This window comes from Octopus bimaculoides, chromosome 1 (assembly GCF_046866305.1).
Source record: "Octopus bimaculoides isolate indiv1 chromosome 1, ASM4686630v1, whole genome shotgun sequence".
Taxonomy (NCBI): domain Eukaryota; kingdom Metazoa; phylum Mollusca; class Cephalopoda; order Octopoda; family Octopodidae; genus Octopus; species Octopus bimaculoides.
The window spans coordinates 9,561,264-9,579,345 of record NC_142928.1 but is presented as its reverse complement, the minus strand read 5'-3'; the positions used below and the strand labels follow the sequence as shown (position 1 = coordinate 9,579,345).

Genomic DNA, 18,082 nt, shown 5'->3' with positions numbered 1-18,082 from the left:
GTCACCTAGGTAGCGGAAGCTATCAACTACTTCTAGTTTCTCTCCCTGGCATGTGATGGAATTTGTTTTCTGAGCATCTGCAGTATTTATTGCCCCTGTGCATCTGTTGCACACAAAAGCTATCTTCCCAGTTAACCTTCCTTTGATGTTGCTGCACCTCTTATGCATCCATAGCTTACACTGGGTACATCTTATGGAGTTTCTACCTAAACCTTTGCTACAGATTGAGCAGGGCCATCTACCCGAAAGGGTTTGTGATGTGTTCGCCTTCCTACTTACTAGGACTTTGGTTTTTGCAACATTGACTCTAAGACCCTTTGATTCTAAACCTTGCTTCCACACCTGAAATTTCTTGTCTAGTTCTGGTAGAAATTCCACTATGAGAGTAAGGTCATCAGCATAGAGGAGCTCCCAGGGGCAACCTGTCTTGAATTCTTCTGTTATTGCCTGGAGGACTATTATGAATATGAGGGGACTGAGGGCTGATCCTTGGTGAACCCCTACTTATACCCGGAATTCTTCACTATACTCATTGCCGACCCTTACCTTACTAATGGCATCCCTGTACAGCTCTTATTAACTACTCGTCAATCCCCAGTTTCTGTATCGCCCACAAGATAAGGGATCAGGGGACCCTGTCAAAGGCTTTCTCTACAGAAATCTGCCATAGAATTATCTCTAATAAAATAACTGAAATAAAATGATTGAAAAGAAAAGACAAAAGTTAGAAGCATGGAAGACAGAAACTTACCACAGTCACCAGCAACTTTTTGAAAAGTCTGGAAAAAAATGGAAAATACACATCAATTTCAATATAACTATAATAATCATTGGGCAAACATCCATCTGCTGTTACACGTAGTGAACAAAGAAGGTAAATAGCCCTTAATAGTAAATTGACCCTTTCACAACTGACTCATCAGGAGTTAACTTCCTTCACTGTAGTAAGTAGCATTTTAGTTTGGTAGCCAAGGAAGAGTTGTAGAATAATGACAGGTAGATAGATACTATATATACACGTATCGCTGACATACTACGACGAAATCTCCAAGATGCAGATAAGATAGAGATTTTTTATTTATTTACGGCCTCAAACATCTCATAATACCTTCGCACTTTAGTTTGCCCTCTATTATTTATCTTGTTTCTCTCCATGAAATTCAATTGAATTCAGTTGTTGTCTTAAATTCATGCTTATTCATTTTCTAAGCTTCCTAAATTCATGCTACGTTATATTCTAATCACCTAGAATTCATTCATTGCTCTTTTAAAAATTACGATTTATGCATTGTTGTCTCTCAAATATTTAAAATCTACAATTAAGAGCCCTATCTACTCGCTGACGGTAACCCGCCCTCCCACCCCCTCCACCGGAAGTTCATTCCTCTGTCATCCTGTCAACCTCGGCTGTCTCCCGGAACCCATCTAGTAGCCTTGGCCATCCTCTCCCCTACCTTTGGGTAGCGCATTAAGTTTGAGAAATGTTTGCAGGTTGTAGGTACTGTTTTGCTTATGAATTCTTCCAATTGCAAGTTTTCTTTTCAGGTACACGACACTGCTTTTCCCCTTCCCAGGCTACAGGCCCACACCCCCAACACCCATACTGTTAGGATTGGCACTCTCAACGTCGGCACGCTGAAAGGTAGATCTGGTGAAATTGTTGAGATGCTTGAACGGAGACGCGTAGATATGTGCTGCATCCAGGAAGTAAGATGGAGAGGAGGTTCTGCGAGGTTCCTCACAGGCAAAGAACACAGGTACAAGATTTTCTGGGCAGGGAACACTGACGGGGTCGGGGGCGTAGGAATACTTCTAGCGGAGAAATGGGTGGATAAGGTAATCGAGGTCGTTAGAGTAAGTGACAGAGTACTTAAGATCAGACTAGTGCTTCATCATGGATTAGCTACTGTCATCTCAGCCTATGCACCTCAACCGGGGCTACCAGATGGTCTGAAAGACCAATTCTATGACACCCTCTTGCAAACTACCTCGTCGACGAGTGACAGGGACCTTCTCTTTGTGGCTGGAGACTTCAACGGTCATGTCGGACGTCGTGCTGGAGGCTTCCATGGCATACATGGAGGCTATGGCTTCGGTTCCCGCAACGAGGAGGGAACCAGACTGCTGGAGTTCTGTGATGCAACCAATCTTATGGTCTGCAATACCAACTTCAGGAAACCTGCCAGTCACCTAGTCACCTACCGCTCCGGCAGACACTCTAGCCAAATCGACTACATCCTCGCCAGAAATAGGGAAAGAGGGCGGCTTATAAATGCCAAAACCTACCCTGGCGAAGAATGTACCCCACAACATAGATTAGTAGTTAGCGACTTTGGGATCAAGGCAAAATGGGTGCCCAGAATTAGACAGGCTTGGAGAAGAAGGGTGTGGAAGCTTAAAGACCCTGCAAACGGACAGAGACTTAGAGACAAGTTACTTGAAGCATTTAACGAAATAGAAGGGGATATAGCATCATACAACGTGGAAGACAATTGGAGATTTCTGCGGGACAACCTGTTGAAAGCCACCGACCAGATTTGTGGGTGGTGTAAGGTCCCCTCCCGACCCAGAGTAACGTGGTGGTGGAACAAGGAGGTAGACAGGGCTATTAGACAAAAGAAACAGGCTTGGAAGGACTGGAAGAACGGTGGTAGCAGGGAATTGTACCAATGTGCCAGAAGGGCGGCTAGGCGACAGGTTTATTTAGCCAGAGGGGAAGCAGATAAGGAAAGATTTGCCAATGTTCTGCGCCGTGAGGACCAAAGACTCGAGGTATTTCGTGTTGCAAGACAGTGTAGGAGAGAGAATAGTGATGTTGTAGGAGAGAAATGTGTTCGCATGGATGATGGTACGCTTGCATTAAATGAGGATGCAAAGAAAGAGGTCTGGAGATGCCACTACAATAGATTGCTTAATAAAGAGAATGAATGGGAGAAAGAGAGCCTGCCGTATGTCGACCCAATAGAGGGACCAGCTATCCGAGTTGATAGTACCAGGGTAGATAAAGCAATTAAGAGTATGAAGACCGGGAAAGCCCCCGGCCCATCAGGTATCACTGCAGAGATGCTCAAAATATCTGGCAGTGTTGGCTATAGCCTAGTCACCCGTATTACGAACCAGATGATACACGATGGAGTCATACCCAATGACTGGTGTAGCAGCATCATAGTCAACTGCTACAAAGGTAAAGGGGACGCTTTAGATACAAATAATTACAGAGGCATCAAGCTGTTAGATCAGGTTATGAAAGTTACAGAGAGGGTCATAGCCCAACTAATTAGGGAGCGAATCAATTTAGATGAGATGCAGTTTGGGTTCGTGCCAGGTAAAAGCACTACTGATGCCTTATTTCTAGTGAGACAGTTGCAGGAGAAATACCTAGCTAAGGATAAACCTCTGTACCTGGCTTTCGTTGACATGGAGAAAGCCTTTGACAGGATCCCCCGATCCCCTATCTGGTGGTCAATGAGGAAACTTGGGATAGAAGAATGGTTAGTGAGAGCTGTGCGAGCCATGTACAGAGATGCTGCCAGTAAGGTGAGGGTTGGAAATGAGTACAGCAATGAATTCCGGGTAGAGGTAGGGGTCCACCAAGGTTCCGTCCTCAGCCCCCTCTTATTTACCATAGTCCTCCAGGCAATCACAGAGGAGTTCAAGACAGGTTGCCCCTGGGAGCTCCTCTATGCTGATGACCTTGCCCTAATTGCGGAGTCACTATCAGAACTAGAGGAGAAGTTTCAGGTGTGGAAGCAAGGTCTAGAATTGAAGGGCCTTAGAGTCAACCTAGCTAAAACCAAAATCCTAATAAGTAGGAAGGTAGATAAAACACAAACCCCTTCAGGTAGATGGCCCTGCTCAGTATGTAGAAAAGGAGTAGGTAGTAACTCTATAAGATGTACCCGGTGCAAGCTATGGACACATAAGAGGTGCAGCAACATCAAAGGCAGGTTAACTAGCAAGTTAGTTTTTGTTTGTGGCAGATGTTCAGGTGCAATAAAGACTGCAAACAAACAGGAAACAACTTCTATCTCATTCCAGGGTGAAAAACTAGAGGTAGTCGATAGCTTCTGCTATCTGGGCAACCAAGTTAGTAGTGGGGGTGGGTGCGCTGAAAGTGTAGCTGCTAGAATAAGAATAGCCTGGGCAAAGTTTAGAGAGCTCTTACCCCTGCTGGCGACAAAGGGACTCTCACTCAGAGTAAAAGGCAGACTGTATGACGCATGCGTAAGAACAACCATGCTACATGGCAGTGAAACATGGGCTGTAACTGCTGAGGACATACGTAAGCTCGCAAGGAATGAAGCCAGTATGCTCCGTTGGATGTGTAATGTCAATGTGAATACCCGTCAGAGTGTAAGTATCTTGAGAGAAAAGCTGAACATTAGAAGCATCAGTTGTGGCGTGCAAGAGAGACGATTGCGCTGGTATGGACATGTGGTGAGAATGGAGGAGGATATCTGCGTGAAAAAGTGCCACACCCTAACAGTTGAGGGAACCCGTGGAAGAGGTAGGCCCAGGAAGACCTGGGCTGAGGTGGTGAGGCAAGACCTTCGTACATTGGGCCTCACCGAGGCGATGACTACGGACCGAGACCTTTGGAAATGTGCTGTGCGTGAGAAGACCCGGCAAGCCAAGTAAGATCGTTGCCAGTGCCCCTGGACTGGTTCTTGTGCGGGTGGCACATGAGATGCACCATTTTGAGCGTGGCCGTTGCCAGTACCGCCTGACTGGCTCCTGTAGGATTTTCGAGCGAGATCGTTGCCAGTGCCCCTGGACTGGCTTGTGCGGGTGGCACATAAAAGACACCATTTCGAGCGTGGCCGTTTTCGTGCGGGTGACACGTAAAAGCACCCACTACACTCTCTGAGTGGTTGGCGTTAGGAAGGGCATCCAGCTGTAGAAACTCTGCCAAATCAGACTGGAGCCTGGTGTTGCCATCCGGTTTCACCAGTCCTCAGTCAAATCGTCCAACCCATGCTAGCATGGAAAGCGGACGTTAAACGATGATGATGATGATGATGATATGTGTGTATATATGTATATGTTTCCCTGTAGTGCACAAATGGTTTCCCTTATCAATTGGCATCCATTCTGCTTTGGTTGCTCTTCCTACCCTTAAACTATAGTGAGAGATCCACATAATAGCATTCCATATTTAGATGGCCTAGCAAAGTTGATGAGGCATCTACAGAGGATATTATAATATGTGTGTTTTGATCAACAAAAGCAATGCCAAAAGAAAGCACTGTGAACGCCTGGCCTGCTTGTTGTAGTAAAAATAATGGTTTCAAATTTTGGCACAAGGCCAGCAAGTTCAGGGGACAGAGTAAGCCAATTACATTGTGACCCCCACCTCATTGTACAACTGGTACTTATTTTATTGACTCTTAAAGGATGAAAGGTTAAGTCAACCTCAGAATGTAAAGAAAATGCAGTCAAGCATAGCAATGGTTCTTTATAATAACAACAGTTGGCCTGATGCAGTGTACCAGGCAGTGGCTCTCATGGCTTCTCATCTTAAACTGATTGGAAGTGTTAACATGTACATTGTTTTCTCTTTCCGTAAAAGATGGACTAGAGAGCAAATATTCTGCTCAATACCACAGATTTGCCTGTCAGCTGCTTGACTGTAACCAGTTGAGTATGTCCCTTGGTGGCTGACGATATGTGCATCTGTGATCACGAGCAGAAGTAGTGGGGGAGCATCATAGCCATGTGTTGAGAGGAATTCTTTGGGGTTTGAATAATTCATCTCAGGAAACATGGGTGTTTAGTTCATCATCCTAAAGCAACCCTTATGCAGACATTTGTTAAGCAAGACAAACTACTTGACCCGAAGAAGATTCTAATTGGGTTCCACCTGCAAGGTCATGTTGCACACATATGGTTGTGATGCATGTGCCTGGTGTACCCTTAATAGACAAACAGTTGTGATGGGTACACTGGGCTTCGTACATTTGTACCTCAGCATCACTTTGATGGTAGGTGCTGCTCTTTCACTCAATAACAATAACAATGATGACATGTTCAAATACATTGCCAAGTAAAAACTGGTGGAAATTAAAAATACTTACTGGATCATTATAAAGTTGATTTTTGGAAGCTTTCTCACCACAAGCAATGGCATTTCTGGAAAGAAAAGTTTGATATAAGGAAAAAAACAATTTTTGTGACAAGGAAACAAGACTTTAACAGCAAATGTTTCTACATTTTCTCAGGGCTGTGCACACATCACCCATGCTTTTCCATGCAAGCATGGGTTGGACAGGATTTTTTAAGGCAGTGTTTTATAGATAAGATACTCTACTTGACACCAACCCTAACAGTCACCTTTCATGATGTGTGGGGATACAGTGCACCCACTCTAACAACCAGGAGACACACCTAAAGCAAATAAGAAAGTGAATAAAACAATGAGGGGAAAAGGGGGAAATGAAGAGGTTTCCCTTGTTGTGTATTTATCACTGGGACCCCAAGTCTTCCAACGATATTTCAATGTTTTAACACACAAGAAAAATGCAATTTAAAAAAATAATCTGAAATACTATAGGCATGGCTGTAGGGTAAGAAGTTTGGTCCCCAACCACAAGGTTTCAGGTTCAGTTCCACTGCATGGAAACTTGGGCAAGTGTCTTTAACTATAGCCTTGAGCCAACCAAAAGCTTGAATTTGGTAGTTGAAAACTGAAAGAAGCACATTGTGTGTGTGTGTGTGTGTGTGTATACACCTTTGTTTGTCCCCCACCACCACTGAGCAACTGGTGTTGGTGTGTTTATGTCCCTGTGACATAGCAGTTCAGCAAAAGAAACCAATATAATAAGTACCAAGCTTTAAAAAATAGGTGTTCTTCATATTGATGCTCCAGCATGGCAGCATTTTAATGACCGAAACAAGTAAAAGATACTTACAGGGATCCAACAACATTTTCATCAACTGTGTTCTCTTTTTCCATTGTGAGGTACTGAAGAGCACTTTCAAATGTCCCACCAGCAGCTGAAATGTTAAATAGCAAGAATTGAAAGCTACCAAGAATTAAATACTGTATTTATTTGTATATAGTCTGTGAATTGTGTGTATATACACTGATTTACTTAGTCATGTGATGATGTTTACTCAGATTCATTGGAGCTGTTTTAAATACGTTGGAAAAGTTTGCTCATCCTCAGAGCAAAAAGTATATTTTGAAACTGACCACAGTCTTTTTGGAGTAGGCTGTAAAAGTGTATCTATTGTAAAGTGAATGAGTGCAGAAGGATATAAAAAGACAAAAAGCACCGAGTACACACTATAAAGTGGTTGACGTTAAGAAGGGCATCCAGCTGTAGAAACCATGCCAAAACAGACAGTTGGAATCTGGTATGGATTCTGTCAAACCATGCAACCTATGCCAGCATGGAGAATCAATGTTAAATGATAACACACAATGCAAATATTACCATTTCATTACTTCCATTTTACAATAAAAACATATACATTGAGGGTTCTTTATAAAATTTAGAGTATTTAAGGAACACAAATATTTGTTTTTATGTCCACATTTTGGAAGTACGATGGAAGTGACAAGCACAGACATTTTGCTATAGAAGAGCTATATGACTATCCTACACTATGTGAGGGTAGCTGGAAAGAAGATAAAAATGTTGGTGACAGGGTGTCAGAGCATACTGTCAAAGTATAAGACGGGGAGTATAGATAGTTGGTCAGATGGGGTAGGAAAGGGTAGGTAATTTCATAAGAGATTGACATGGTTAGAGATTGGGCTAAAGATGAATGTAGTGAGTAATGAACAAGAGTGGAGGTGTTAAAGATGAGGTACGGCAGGCCTATGAGGTTGTTCAGAAGGTATGGTAAGATAAGGACATGTATGTGTATGTGCATATATATATCATCATCATTTAACGTCCGCTTTCCATGCTGGCATGGGTTGGACAGTTTGACTGAGGACTGGTGAGCCAGAGGCTGCACAAGGTTCAATCTGATCTGGCAAAGTTTCTACAGCTGGATGCCCTTCCTAACACCAAGCACTCCGAGAGTGTAGTGAGTGCTTTTACGTGTCACTCGTTTCTTGCAAGCTTACGCATGTCCTCAGCAGTCACGGCTCAAGTTTCACTGCCATGTAGCATGGCGGTTCGTACACAAGCCAGAGTCTCAGCGGCAATGACAAAGAACTAAGACAACATGCAATGCTGGAGAAGACTCACTTACCTATGCAAACATGACAAAACGAACCTTAAGAACCAGTGGTAATGATGGAAGCTAAGACACATCTACATTTGCTGCCTCTTTGGTACTCTTTCGGTTCTCTTGTCTTCAGTACTTTGCCAGATCTCTTCTATTCCCCTGTAGCACATTAACCAGTAATGGCATTGAACCTGTCTCTCTCCTCTCTATCATATCATGCTGCTCATGTAGTGGAGTCTGGTAAGGAACCAACACATATTCACTCTCCTTACTTCCCTCTTTATCACTTTGTCATCCACCATTAAGCCTATGTGTTGGATCTCTTTAGACCCTTCTTTTACTTAATATGATCATTGTCCATGTCTGCTAGTATCCAATATTTCTTCTATTGCTTCTACCAGCAGACCCTTGCTCCTGCTGTCACCTACCTAGCACACTTCTTTTGTCATTGAGTTCTTACTACTTGTTCTCTCAAACTATGTCTTGAGCAAACAAGTAAGTACATCATAGTGCAGGTATCATAATAAAATGCACCCTAGAACCCTCTGTAAAGTGGTTGATGAACAAGCAGAGACAACATAGCATTGAGAGGAACCTTTACTCTTGTCGAGATATTTACCCAAAGTGTTGTGCGGTAAAATTGGACTTGGAACCATGGGGCTACAACCAAAGCAAACTTATTAACCACAAAGCCATGCCTAGATCTGTATATATCTATAAATTATTATTTTACAAACAAAGTAAGCTTACCAATAAAATCTTGCAACTTCATTTTCCGTAATGTCTGAAAAATATACAGATATAAATTAAGAAAAATGATCAGTTTAAGAACAGTTAAGTCATTTATTGCTATATTTATGTTGAAAATATAGGAATTGTTTTATAAAAGAGACACTCAGAAGCTTGTTTAAAATTGAAATTTTTCTTGCCAAATGTCTAGTGTACAGAATTAGTTTATAACCATACAAGCTAAAATTTCAACACTGCTCTCACTTTATAGTGAGCCACTATAATGGTGCAACAAGTGTAAAAAGTTATACAAATACCAACAAAACCACCCACTGTCCAGAAATGAATATAGGCAAGAACAATCTTGTCCTTAGTGTTTTGAGGGATGTTCTAAGTGTACTTTGTATGTAAATATAAAAATGAAACTGGATTTTTATTATCAATTGTAGTTTTCTTATGATATTATGTTCATTTTACTTCCCATTTAGCCAAAAAAATATATTAATATAACTCCCAAAATTTACCATTAGGACAATAAATAGCCTGAGCTATATTTCAGGTAAAAAGTGGGTGATCAGGACAAGAATTAAGCCTCTTGTGTTTTTTGTGTGATGTGTATGTCTATTAAAAGTGTGAGTTGACAGATCATGTCAAATATCATTTGCTATTACAATGATTTAATGAGAAACCAAAGATCACATGAGGGACTGTTTTTTCAGCTTTGTCAGTAAAAAAGGAATCATTTAAAAGGCAAATGACTTAATTAGCCTAACTTACCATCTTTAATGAGACTGTCTCCCTTCAATGTACCTAATCCTACTTTGGCTCTACAAGTCATATGCAAAGATGCAGAAAATGAGATTCAAGGATTTCAGTGATGAATTTAGCGCAAAACTAGGAGTTTATCAAGGCTCAGCTCTCACTCCTCTCCAATCCATCAGAGTCCTATAGGCCATCACAGAGAAGTTAACCCTTTAGCATTTACATCAGCCATGTCCGGCCAAAATCTTCTACCTGTTTATATTTAAAGCAGCTAAATCTGGCCTCTCACATCTACTTTACAATGTCATTCTAAGAATGAACAATCACATCAAAATCTCAAAGCTATAGGATAATACAAGATTAATTCAAAACAATGCGAATGAATGATCATAACATTTGACAGGGTAAGCTGGATGCTAAAGGGTTAAGACTGGCTATCCATGGAAACTCTTGTACGCTGATGATTTTCTCATAGCTGAATCTATAAAGGAATTAGAAAGGAAATTCCGAGAATGGTAGCTAAACCTAGAACCCAAGAGATCTTAGCAAAGATGAAATTTTTTAATAAGGAGGAAAGATAGACCTCTGGTATCTTCAAGGAAATGACCTTGGTCAATATGCTAAAAAGGAGTAGATATAAACTCCATATAGGTTATGGGCAAGAGTTGTAGTCGAATCGTAGGCAGGCTATTTGAAAATGTGAGCTTCATATGCACTAGATGCACTGGAGCAGTAAGTAGGTGTAGGAGCTCAGTGGAAGTAGTAGTTCATTGTTCTGAAAGTATAGTAACCAGAGTAAGAATGGGTTGTAGAAGGTTCAAGGAGCTATTGACAACAAAGGTCTTCTGTCTTGGAGTAGATTGTATAATACTTGTGCTAGAACCGTAATGGTGCAGGTAGTGAGATATGGGCCTTGGATGCAGAGGATTTGAGAAGAGCAAGCTCTGTGAGATATGCAATATAAGTGTGCATGAAAAACTGGGTATAAGAAGAATGATGTAGTATGCAAGAAAAAAAGACTTCCCTGGTATGGATGAGGACAACTGTATAAAAGAAGTGCTGGTGACTTAATGTGGCTGGAGCTTGCAAAAGAGGGAGATCAAGGAAGACATGGGATGACCTCAGAACCCTCACACTCATGGAGGAGATGACAAAGGACTGGAATGACTGGCGATATGTGGTTTTTGAGTAGACTTGCCCACCTTGGCAAAACTGACCTCTGGATCCACTGTGTGTATATCATCATCATCATCATAAACCTTTAACATCTGTTTTCCATGTTGGCATAGGTTGGACTGTTTGGCCAGAGCTGCACAAGGTTCCAGTCTGATTTGGCATGGCTTCTACAGCTGGATGACCTTCCTAATGCCAGCCACTTTACAGCGTATTCTGGGTGCTTTTTATGTTGCACTGGTACACGTGTGTTTACATGGCACTGAAATGAGTGCTTTATATGTGTCACCAGCACAAAACTCTTAGAGGTCAATCTTCCTCTTCACCAGGGGTGGGGGGGCCTTAACACTTCTGCCGTGGGAGACAGGTCTTCTTGAGTACAGCAAGGTGCCAGGTCCCTTGGTCTTTTGTCATGTCATCTGAAAAGTTCAGTGTCCTGAGGTCATCCTTCGGTACCTCATCCAATGTCTTCCTGAGTCTCCCTCTTCCGCAAGTTCCATCTACTCTGAGAGCACTTCTTTATGGAGCTGTTGGCATCCATCTGCATCATATGACCAAACCAGTGCATAAATGGACACCTCACTCAATCTCTTTCTTCTCTTCACGCCCCCCTCCCCTCCACCCATTATCTCTCTGTTGATATCACTTTATTTTTCTTCTTGCTATCCAGAACTATTTCACTTGTTAACTATTCTTCATCTCTCAATATTGTTCCTTCCATCCATACATTACATTGACCACCCCCTCACCCCCCCAACCACTAAACTATCCCTTGCCAGAAATAATTTTAATAAACCAAGAATTTATGTTGTATCGTATTTAATACACCAGTATTTGTCTCTGCCACTGACCCACTCTCAGCTCATCTTTGTTTAAATTATGTAAATTACCTAAGGACATAAATTATGTAAATTACTTAGGACATAAATGCATTCTATTCTTTTTTTTATATGAGTCTAAGTCCCTTGCTTAGATTAGATATTTGCTAATGAGCCAGAAACACATGCCCATGACTGCCCTCTTATTTCCAGACAATAAGTCTGCCCCTTTCCTTAATGGCAGGTCATCCTTGATACTTGAGATTATCCCTCCTCCTCAATGGTAATTATGACATATCCTCTAGAGGCAGAGATGATTCCATTAAATCCAGAATTTGTTATATGGCACTTGATATACCTGTAATTGTTTACACACACACACATATATTACTGACAACTAAACTTTGACTATTAATGTTTTTGTTCAAGTAGTAAAATTCTGATTATTTATTAATTACTTCTAAAATTGATAAAAGAATTTCTCACCTTAGGTATTTGCTGGATCCCTATATGGCAGTAAGTGTCGATCTTCTTTAATGTTAGACTAATTTTATCATCAAATTCTTGTTTTTTCTCTTCAACTGAAATTCATTTATGTAAAGTTAATAAAATTCTATATTAATGAATATAAATGAATTGAAGGAAAAATATTAAACAAGTGTTGTTAACATATTTAATATACTGGTCCTCAAACAACTAATTGGAAATCAATACATGTTGAAAAAAACAACAAAACAAAATCATTAGCTCATTAACTAATATTTTAATCATTTCACAAAGTATGGAAGACACATGATACTTAGGCACCACTGTACTTGCCAAAGTTATGATAATTAAGTTGATGTGGAAAATTAGTGAATTAAAACAAAGAAAAAAAGTCCAACATTGAACTTAATGTCCAAAGTTGAGTCACGTAATTAACTCAGGAATTGGGACCTTACAGAAGATTTGACAAATGATCAAACTGACCTGAGATACAGGGAGTTCAAGATCTACCCATTTTAGTGAAACTGGGTTTCTGAAAACTCAATGTGTATAAATACACACACACATACACAATTTCCCCCTTCAAGCCTTCCCTACCATCCATCTTTATTTTATCACTGACATCTCCATTACCTTCAGAACTGCATATTTCATCATGTTGTTTGGTGATACCAGTTAACTTTCTCACCTCTCTTAACATTGTCTCCCTCCACTCACATTTTGCATTGTTCTCTCACCTGTCCTACCAAATTAACTCCTCTCCTTCTCAACCATTCTACATCATTCTCTCAATACACAATGCCTGCTTCTCTCTTAAACACTCATGTCAACTTTATGCTTCTCTTCAACCACTTCTGCACTGACAGTCATTACCTAATCCTCAAGCTTCCTCCCATTTCAAGTATCCATCCTTGCCCACCATTCTCTACTTTTACCTCTCAAACCAAGCCAATCACCACAGTCATCAGCCACTCCTCAACCCATCTTTTTCTACATACTCACCCCATCACTCATAATCCCCATACACTCTTGTAACTGCTACCCACTCACTTCTACTTGCCCTGTAATATGAGGGTCAACCCTGACACACCATCACCCCTATTGTTTACCTCTCTTTCCACTTTCACCCCATCCACTCTCCCATTTCTCAGAAGCCATGTATCTTCTCTTCAATGAACCTGCTTTTTTCTTACCCCTTCCCATCTCTAGTATAAAGCTCTACTGTAAACTCGCTCAATCGAAGACAATGTTATGTCTTGCAAGTTGTATGGCAACCTCACTAATGCTGGTGCCATGAAAAGAGCATCCTGTACACTTTGTTAAGTAGTTGGCCATAGAAACCATGTCAGAGCAGACATCAAAGCCCAATGCAGTGTTCAGATCAGTCAGATCTTGCCAACCCTCACAACCCCTACCAGAATGAAAGTTGAATGTTAAAAGATGACCTTCAACTCCCAACCTCAGAGTTTTCTTTACCACTTTTTTTGTGTTAACAAATATGATTCCTAATTTCAGTGGGGAAAAATTCCTTTGTGGCATGTTCAGAAGAAGAAAAGAAAAAAAAAAAAAAAAACTTCCCCACAGAAATCAAGAGGGGGGGGGGGGGGGTGTTCCTATAAATTTACCCAGAAAAGCAACTACACAAGTGTGTGCCCTCACCATTGTTTCCTCATAACTTCCTGAAAAATGATTGGTTTTAAATGAAATTTTCTGCATATATGCTTCAGATGATGTAAATTCCAATTACATCAGAATTTGTAAAAATAAATTTCTCTGAACGTGGGGAGAGGAGTTTTGGATAATTCACACAATTTGGCTTTGTTTCCTCATATTATTATTATCATCATTTAACATCTGCCTTCCATGCTAGCATGGGTGGGACAGTTTCACAAGAGCCAGCCAGGCAGAAGCCTGCACCAGACTTCTGTAACTGCTTTGGCAGGATTTTTACAGCTGGATGCTCTTCCTAACACCAACCACTCAGCAGCAGAATGGACTTGGTGCTTTTTTCGTGGAACGAGCACAGGCAAGGTTAGTTTTGGCAAGGTTTTTACAGCTGGATGCCCTTCCAAACACTTTACAGTGTGGATTGGGTGCTTTTAAGCGACACCTGCACTGACAGTGTCACCAAGTACTTGCAAGACAAAAAAATTTTTTTTAAACCTTTCAAGAGAGGAGGGGGGGAATTGGAGGAGGTGATCTTGTGTTGGATGATGAAAGGTTATAGTGATACAGAAGCAGGTGCCTTGCTGTAGAGGAAGTAAGGTTACCCAGCCGGAGAGGGAGGGAGGGAGGGAGAGAGAGAGAGAGAGAGATCAGGAATGAAGACAGAAACAGGTGCGCTACTGCAAAGGAAATACATGGTTACCATCAACCTGGGGGGAGTGCAGAAGGGGAGGGAGAGAGAGAGAGAGAGAGAGGAGAGAGAGAGAGAGGAGAGAGAGAGAGAGAGAGAGGGAGACAGCAGGATAGAGATGGTGGCAAAATGCCAGACATACTCACAAGTGATGGGGATCAGAATATAAATGGGATGGTTGAGTAAAGGCAGAGAGAGATATAGATGGTGGCAAGTGCCAGGGCCTACCCTTGAGGTTTGAATGCCATAATGTAAGTGACAGGATATTGTGAAGGCAATGTGATTAAAGAGTGCAGAGGGAGGGGGAGTGAGTAACAAAAGCCTGGGTATATAGAGTCGGGGAGGGGGCCTGCTGGATAGCAATGATACAGAGGAACAGGGCCGTGAGGACAGGACTGGGGAGTGAGAGGTAGGCATAGTGTATGAAGGAAGAAATGTGAGGAAGAGATGTAGATTGGTTTGTTGGGGTAGGGTGAGCGAAAAGGTTTCTTGTTTCTGTGTGGATGGTACACACAGGTCGGAGGCTAGCAGAGAGCAATAATACATTGAGACAGGGCATGCAGGTGAAACACACAGGTCGGGGGTTAGTGGAGAACAATGATACAGTGGCACAGGGGGGCCAAGAGGACAGGATTGGAGAGTGGGAGGTAAGCATAGTGCATGAAGTGGAAATGTGAGGAAGAGAAAAGATGTAGAGACATAATTTGGTTTGTTGTGGTAGAGTGTGTGATAAGTCTTCTTGTTGAGTGTGGATGGGACACACAACACTTCTAGAACTCAGTTCCACTGACATGGACAGGTCTTCTCAAAAACTTCACATCACCAGACATCTCAGTCCATTGTCGTTTCCGCCATAAGGCTCAACATCTTGAAATCGGTCCCCACCACTTCATCCCGGGTCTCCCTCTTCTGCAGGGTATCATCCACTTTCAGTGATCAGCACTTCTTTATACCTCTGTCTTCAATCATATGCATCACATGTCCAAACCAACGTAGTCTTCTTCTCTTGGATGCTACATTTGATTCCTCTTATGCTCAACTTTTCTCTCAATACACATTTGCACTTTGTCGTACATGCACACTGATGTTGCACATCCAACAGAGCACAATCCCTTCATTTCCCTCCAGTCTATGCATGTCGTCTGCATTCAGAGCCCATGTCTCACTACCATCGAGTATAGCCGTTTATACGAAAAGCATCATATAATCTACCTTTTACTTAAAGAGAGAGTCCTTTTGTTGCCAACAGAAGTAACGGCTCTCTGAACTTCCTCCATCCTCTTCTTATTCTGGAAATAATATTTTCAGAGCATCCTCCACCATGGCTAATTTGGTCACCTAGGTAACAGAAAAACTATCTACAACCTCAAGAGAGTCTCCTGGGCTTTTGAGAGAGTCTAAGTCCTGTGCATCCTTAGTGCTTATTGTTCCTGCACATCTGTCACATACAAAAAAATCTACCAGTGATTCCACTGCACCTCTTATGTATCCATAGTTTACACTGGGTGCAGTGAATGGAATTTCTTTCAACTCCTTTCCTACATATTGACCAGGGGCCATTTACCTGATTGAAAGAGAGTTTTATCTTCTTTCTTATTAACTACAACTTTGGTCATAGCTAGGTTAACTTAAAAGCCCTTTGATTCCAGGTTTTGTTTCCATACTTGGAATTTCTTCCCCAATTCTGCAATAAGAGCAAGGTCATCAGCATATAGCAGTTTCCACAGGCACCCAGTTTTGAATTCCTCTGTTATGGCGTGGAGGACTATGATGAATAAGGGTGGGCTAAGAATTGAGCCCTAGTGAAGATGTATGTTATGTGTGCGTCTCCACGCCATAACAGATGAATTCAAAACTGGGTGCCTGTGGGAACTACTATATGCTGATGACATTACTTTTATTGCAGAATTGGAGAAGAAATTCCAGGTGTGGAAGCAAAACCTGGAATCAAAAGGTCTTAAAGTTAACCTAGCAAAGACCAAAGTTGTTAGCAAAAAAAGCAGATAAGTGTCTCTTTCCATCAGGTAAATGACCTTGCTCAATATGTAGAAAAGGAGTTGGAAGTAATTCTTTTTGCTGCACCCAGTGTAAGCTATGGACATATAAAAGGTGCAGTGGATCTCAGGTAGATTAACAGATAAAGTCACCTTTGTATGTGACAGATGTGCAGGAACAATAAGCACTAAGGATACACAGGAATTAGACTCTCTCAAAAGCCCAGGAGGCTCTCTTGAGGTTGTAGATAGTTTTTCTGTTACCTAGGTGACCAAATTAGCCATGGTGGAGGATGCTCTGAAAATATTGTTTCCAGAATAAGAAGAGGATGGAGGAAGTTCAGAGAGCCGTTACCTCTGTTGGCAACAAAAGGACTCTATCTTTAAGTAAAAGGTAGATTATATGATGCTTTTCGTATAAACGGCTATACTCCATGGTAGTGAGACATGCATAGACTGGAGGGAAATGAAGGGATTGTGCTCTGTTGGATGTGCAACATCAGTGTGCATGTACGACAAAGTGCAAATATGTATTGAGAGAAAGTTGGGCATAAGAGGAATCAAATGTAGCATGCAAGAGAAGAAGACTATGTTGGTTTGGACATGTGATGCATATGATTGAAGACAGAGGTATAAAGAAGTGCTGATCACTGAAAGTGGATGATGCCTGTGGAAGAGGGAGACCCAGAAAGACATGGGATTAAGTGGTGAGGACCAATTCCAGGTTGTTGGGCTTCATGGAGGCAATAACAATGGATCAAGATGTCTGGCGATATGAGATACTTGGCAAGACCAGCAAAACTGAGTTCTAGAAGCTCTGTGTTCCACCCATTAAAATTCTTACAAAATAAATTCAAATAATTTTTTTTAAATGAATGAGTTTTAGATAATGTTGTCGATACTGTTTTCTCACATGCAGCAGAAATAAGTTTTCTAAAGAGTAGGTTATATATACAGTGACAAAATTTAGAGGGACAGAGGAAATTGGGGGCGGGGTTGAATTTCGGACGGTCCTTCCAGGTTTGATTTTCCCAATTTCTGTTAATTGAAGATTTTTGTTTCTTTTTCTCAGATTTCTGTTTGAAACATCAAATTAATCGTAATTTACAACCTGAGAAAGATATTTCAGCAAGAAGGTAGTATAAAAAAAACATTTTAACAAGTGTTACGAAGAAACAAAGTCGGGGGTCACAATCTATAGATATGTCAGTTGTTTAAGCATCAAGTGAAAGCTGATCTAGCAGACATCTCAACCATGACCATCCCATCTAAGACTGTGTCCATCAACCTCACAGGTTGGCAGGCGCGAACCTTACAACAATCATAGATGGCTTAGAGAAGGGAACTATAGAAACGATCGGCATATAAGCTACTTACATTTACGGTCAAAATCGTCGAGGAAGACTTGTAGCTTCGCTTGTTGTTCTTCTTTCGTTAAATCTTTTCCTTCGTCTCCATTGGGAAGAACCGGTTCACGTCGCACTTTCTTTGTCTGCCTTTTACGGGGCATTTTTTTGAGCCTAATAAATCAATAAATCGTTGTTTTATAGTTGATGAATTCACACATTGTCATGTATAAATTA

General features: G+C 41.4%; 1 protein-coding gene across 1 annotated transcript in view; it reads right to left on the bottom strand.

Annotated features, from left to right (window-relative positions):
• The window catches only part of LOC106874201 (borealin), a 29,923-nt gene that overhangs the window by 10,048 nt on the left and 1,793 nt on the right, over window positions 1-18,082 (bottom strand). The window contains exons 2-7 of the mRNA XM_014921857.3: window positions 17,877-18,019; window positions 12,150-12,244; window positions 8,932-8,965; window positions 6,909-6,993; window positions 6,075-6,129; window positions 752-779 (exon numbers count right to left, since the gene is read on the bottom strand). Coding sequence (XP_014777343.1) covers window positions 752-779; window positions 6,075-6,129; window positions 6,909-6,993; window positions 8,932-8,965; window positions 12,150-12,244; window positions 17,877-18,009 — 430 coding nt within the window. The 5' untranslated portion in view covers window positions 18,010-18,019. The remainder of the gene's footprint in view (window positions 1-751; window positions 780-6,074; window positions 6,130-6,908; window positions 6,994-8,931; window positions 8,966-12,149; window positions 12,245-17,876; window positions 18,020-18,082) is intronic.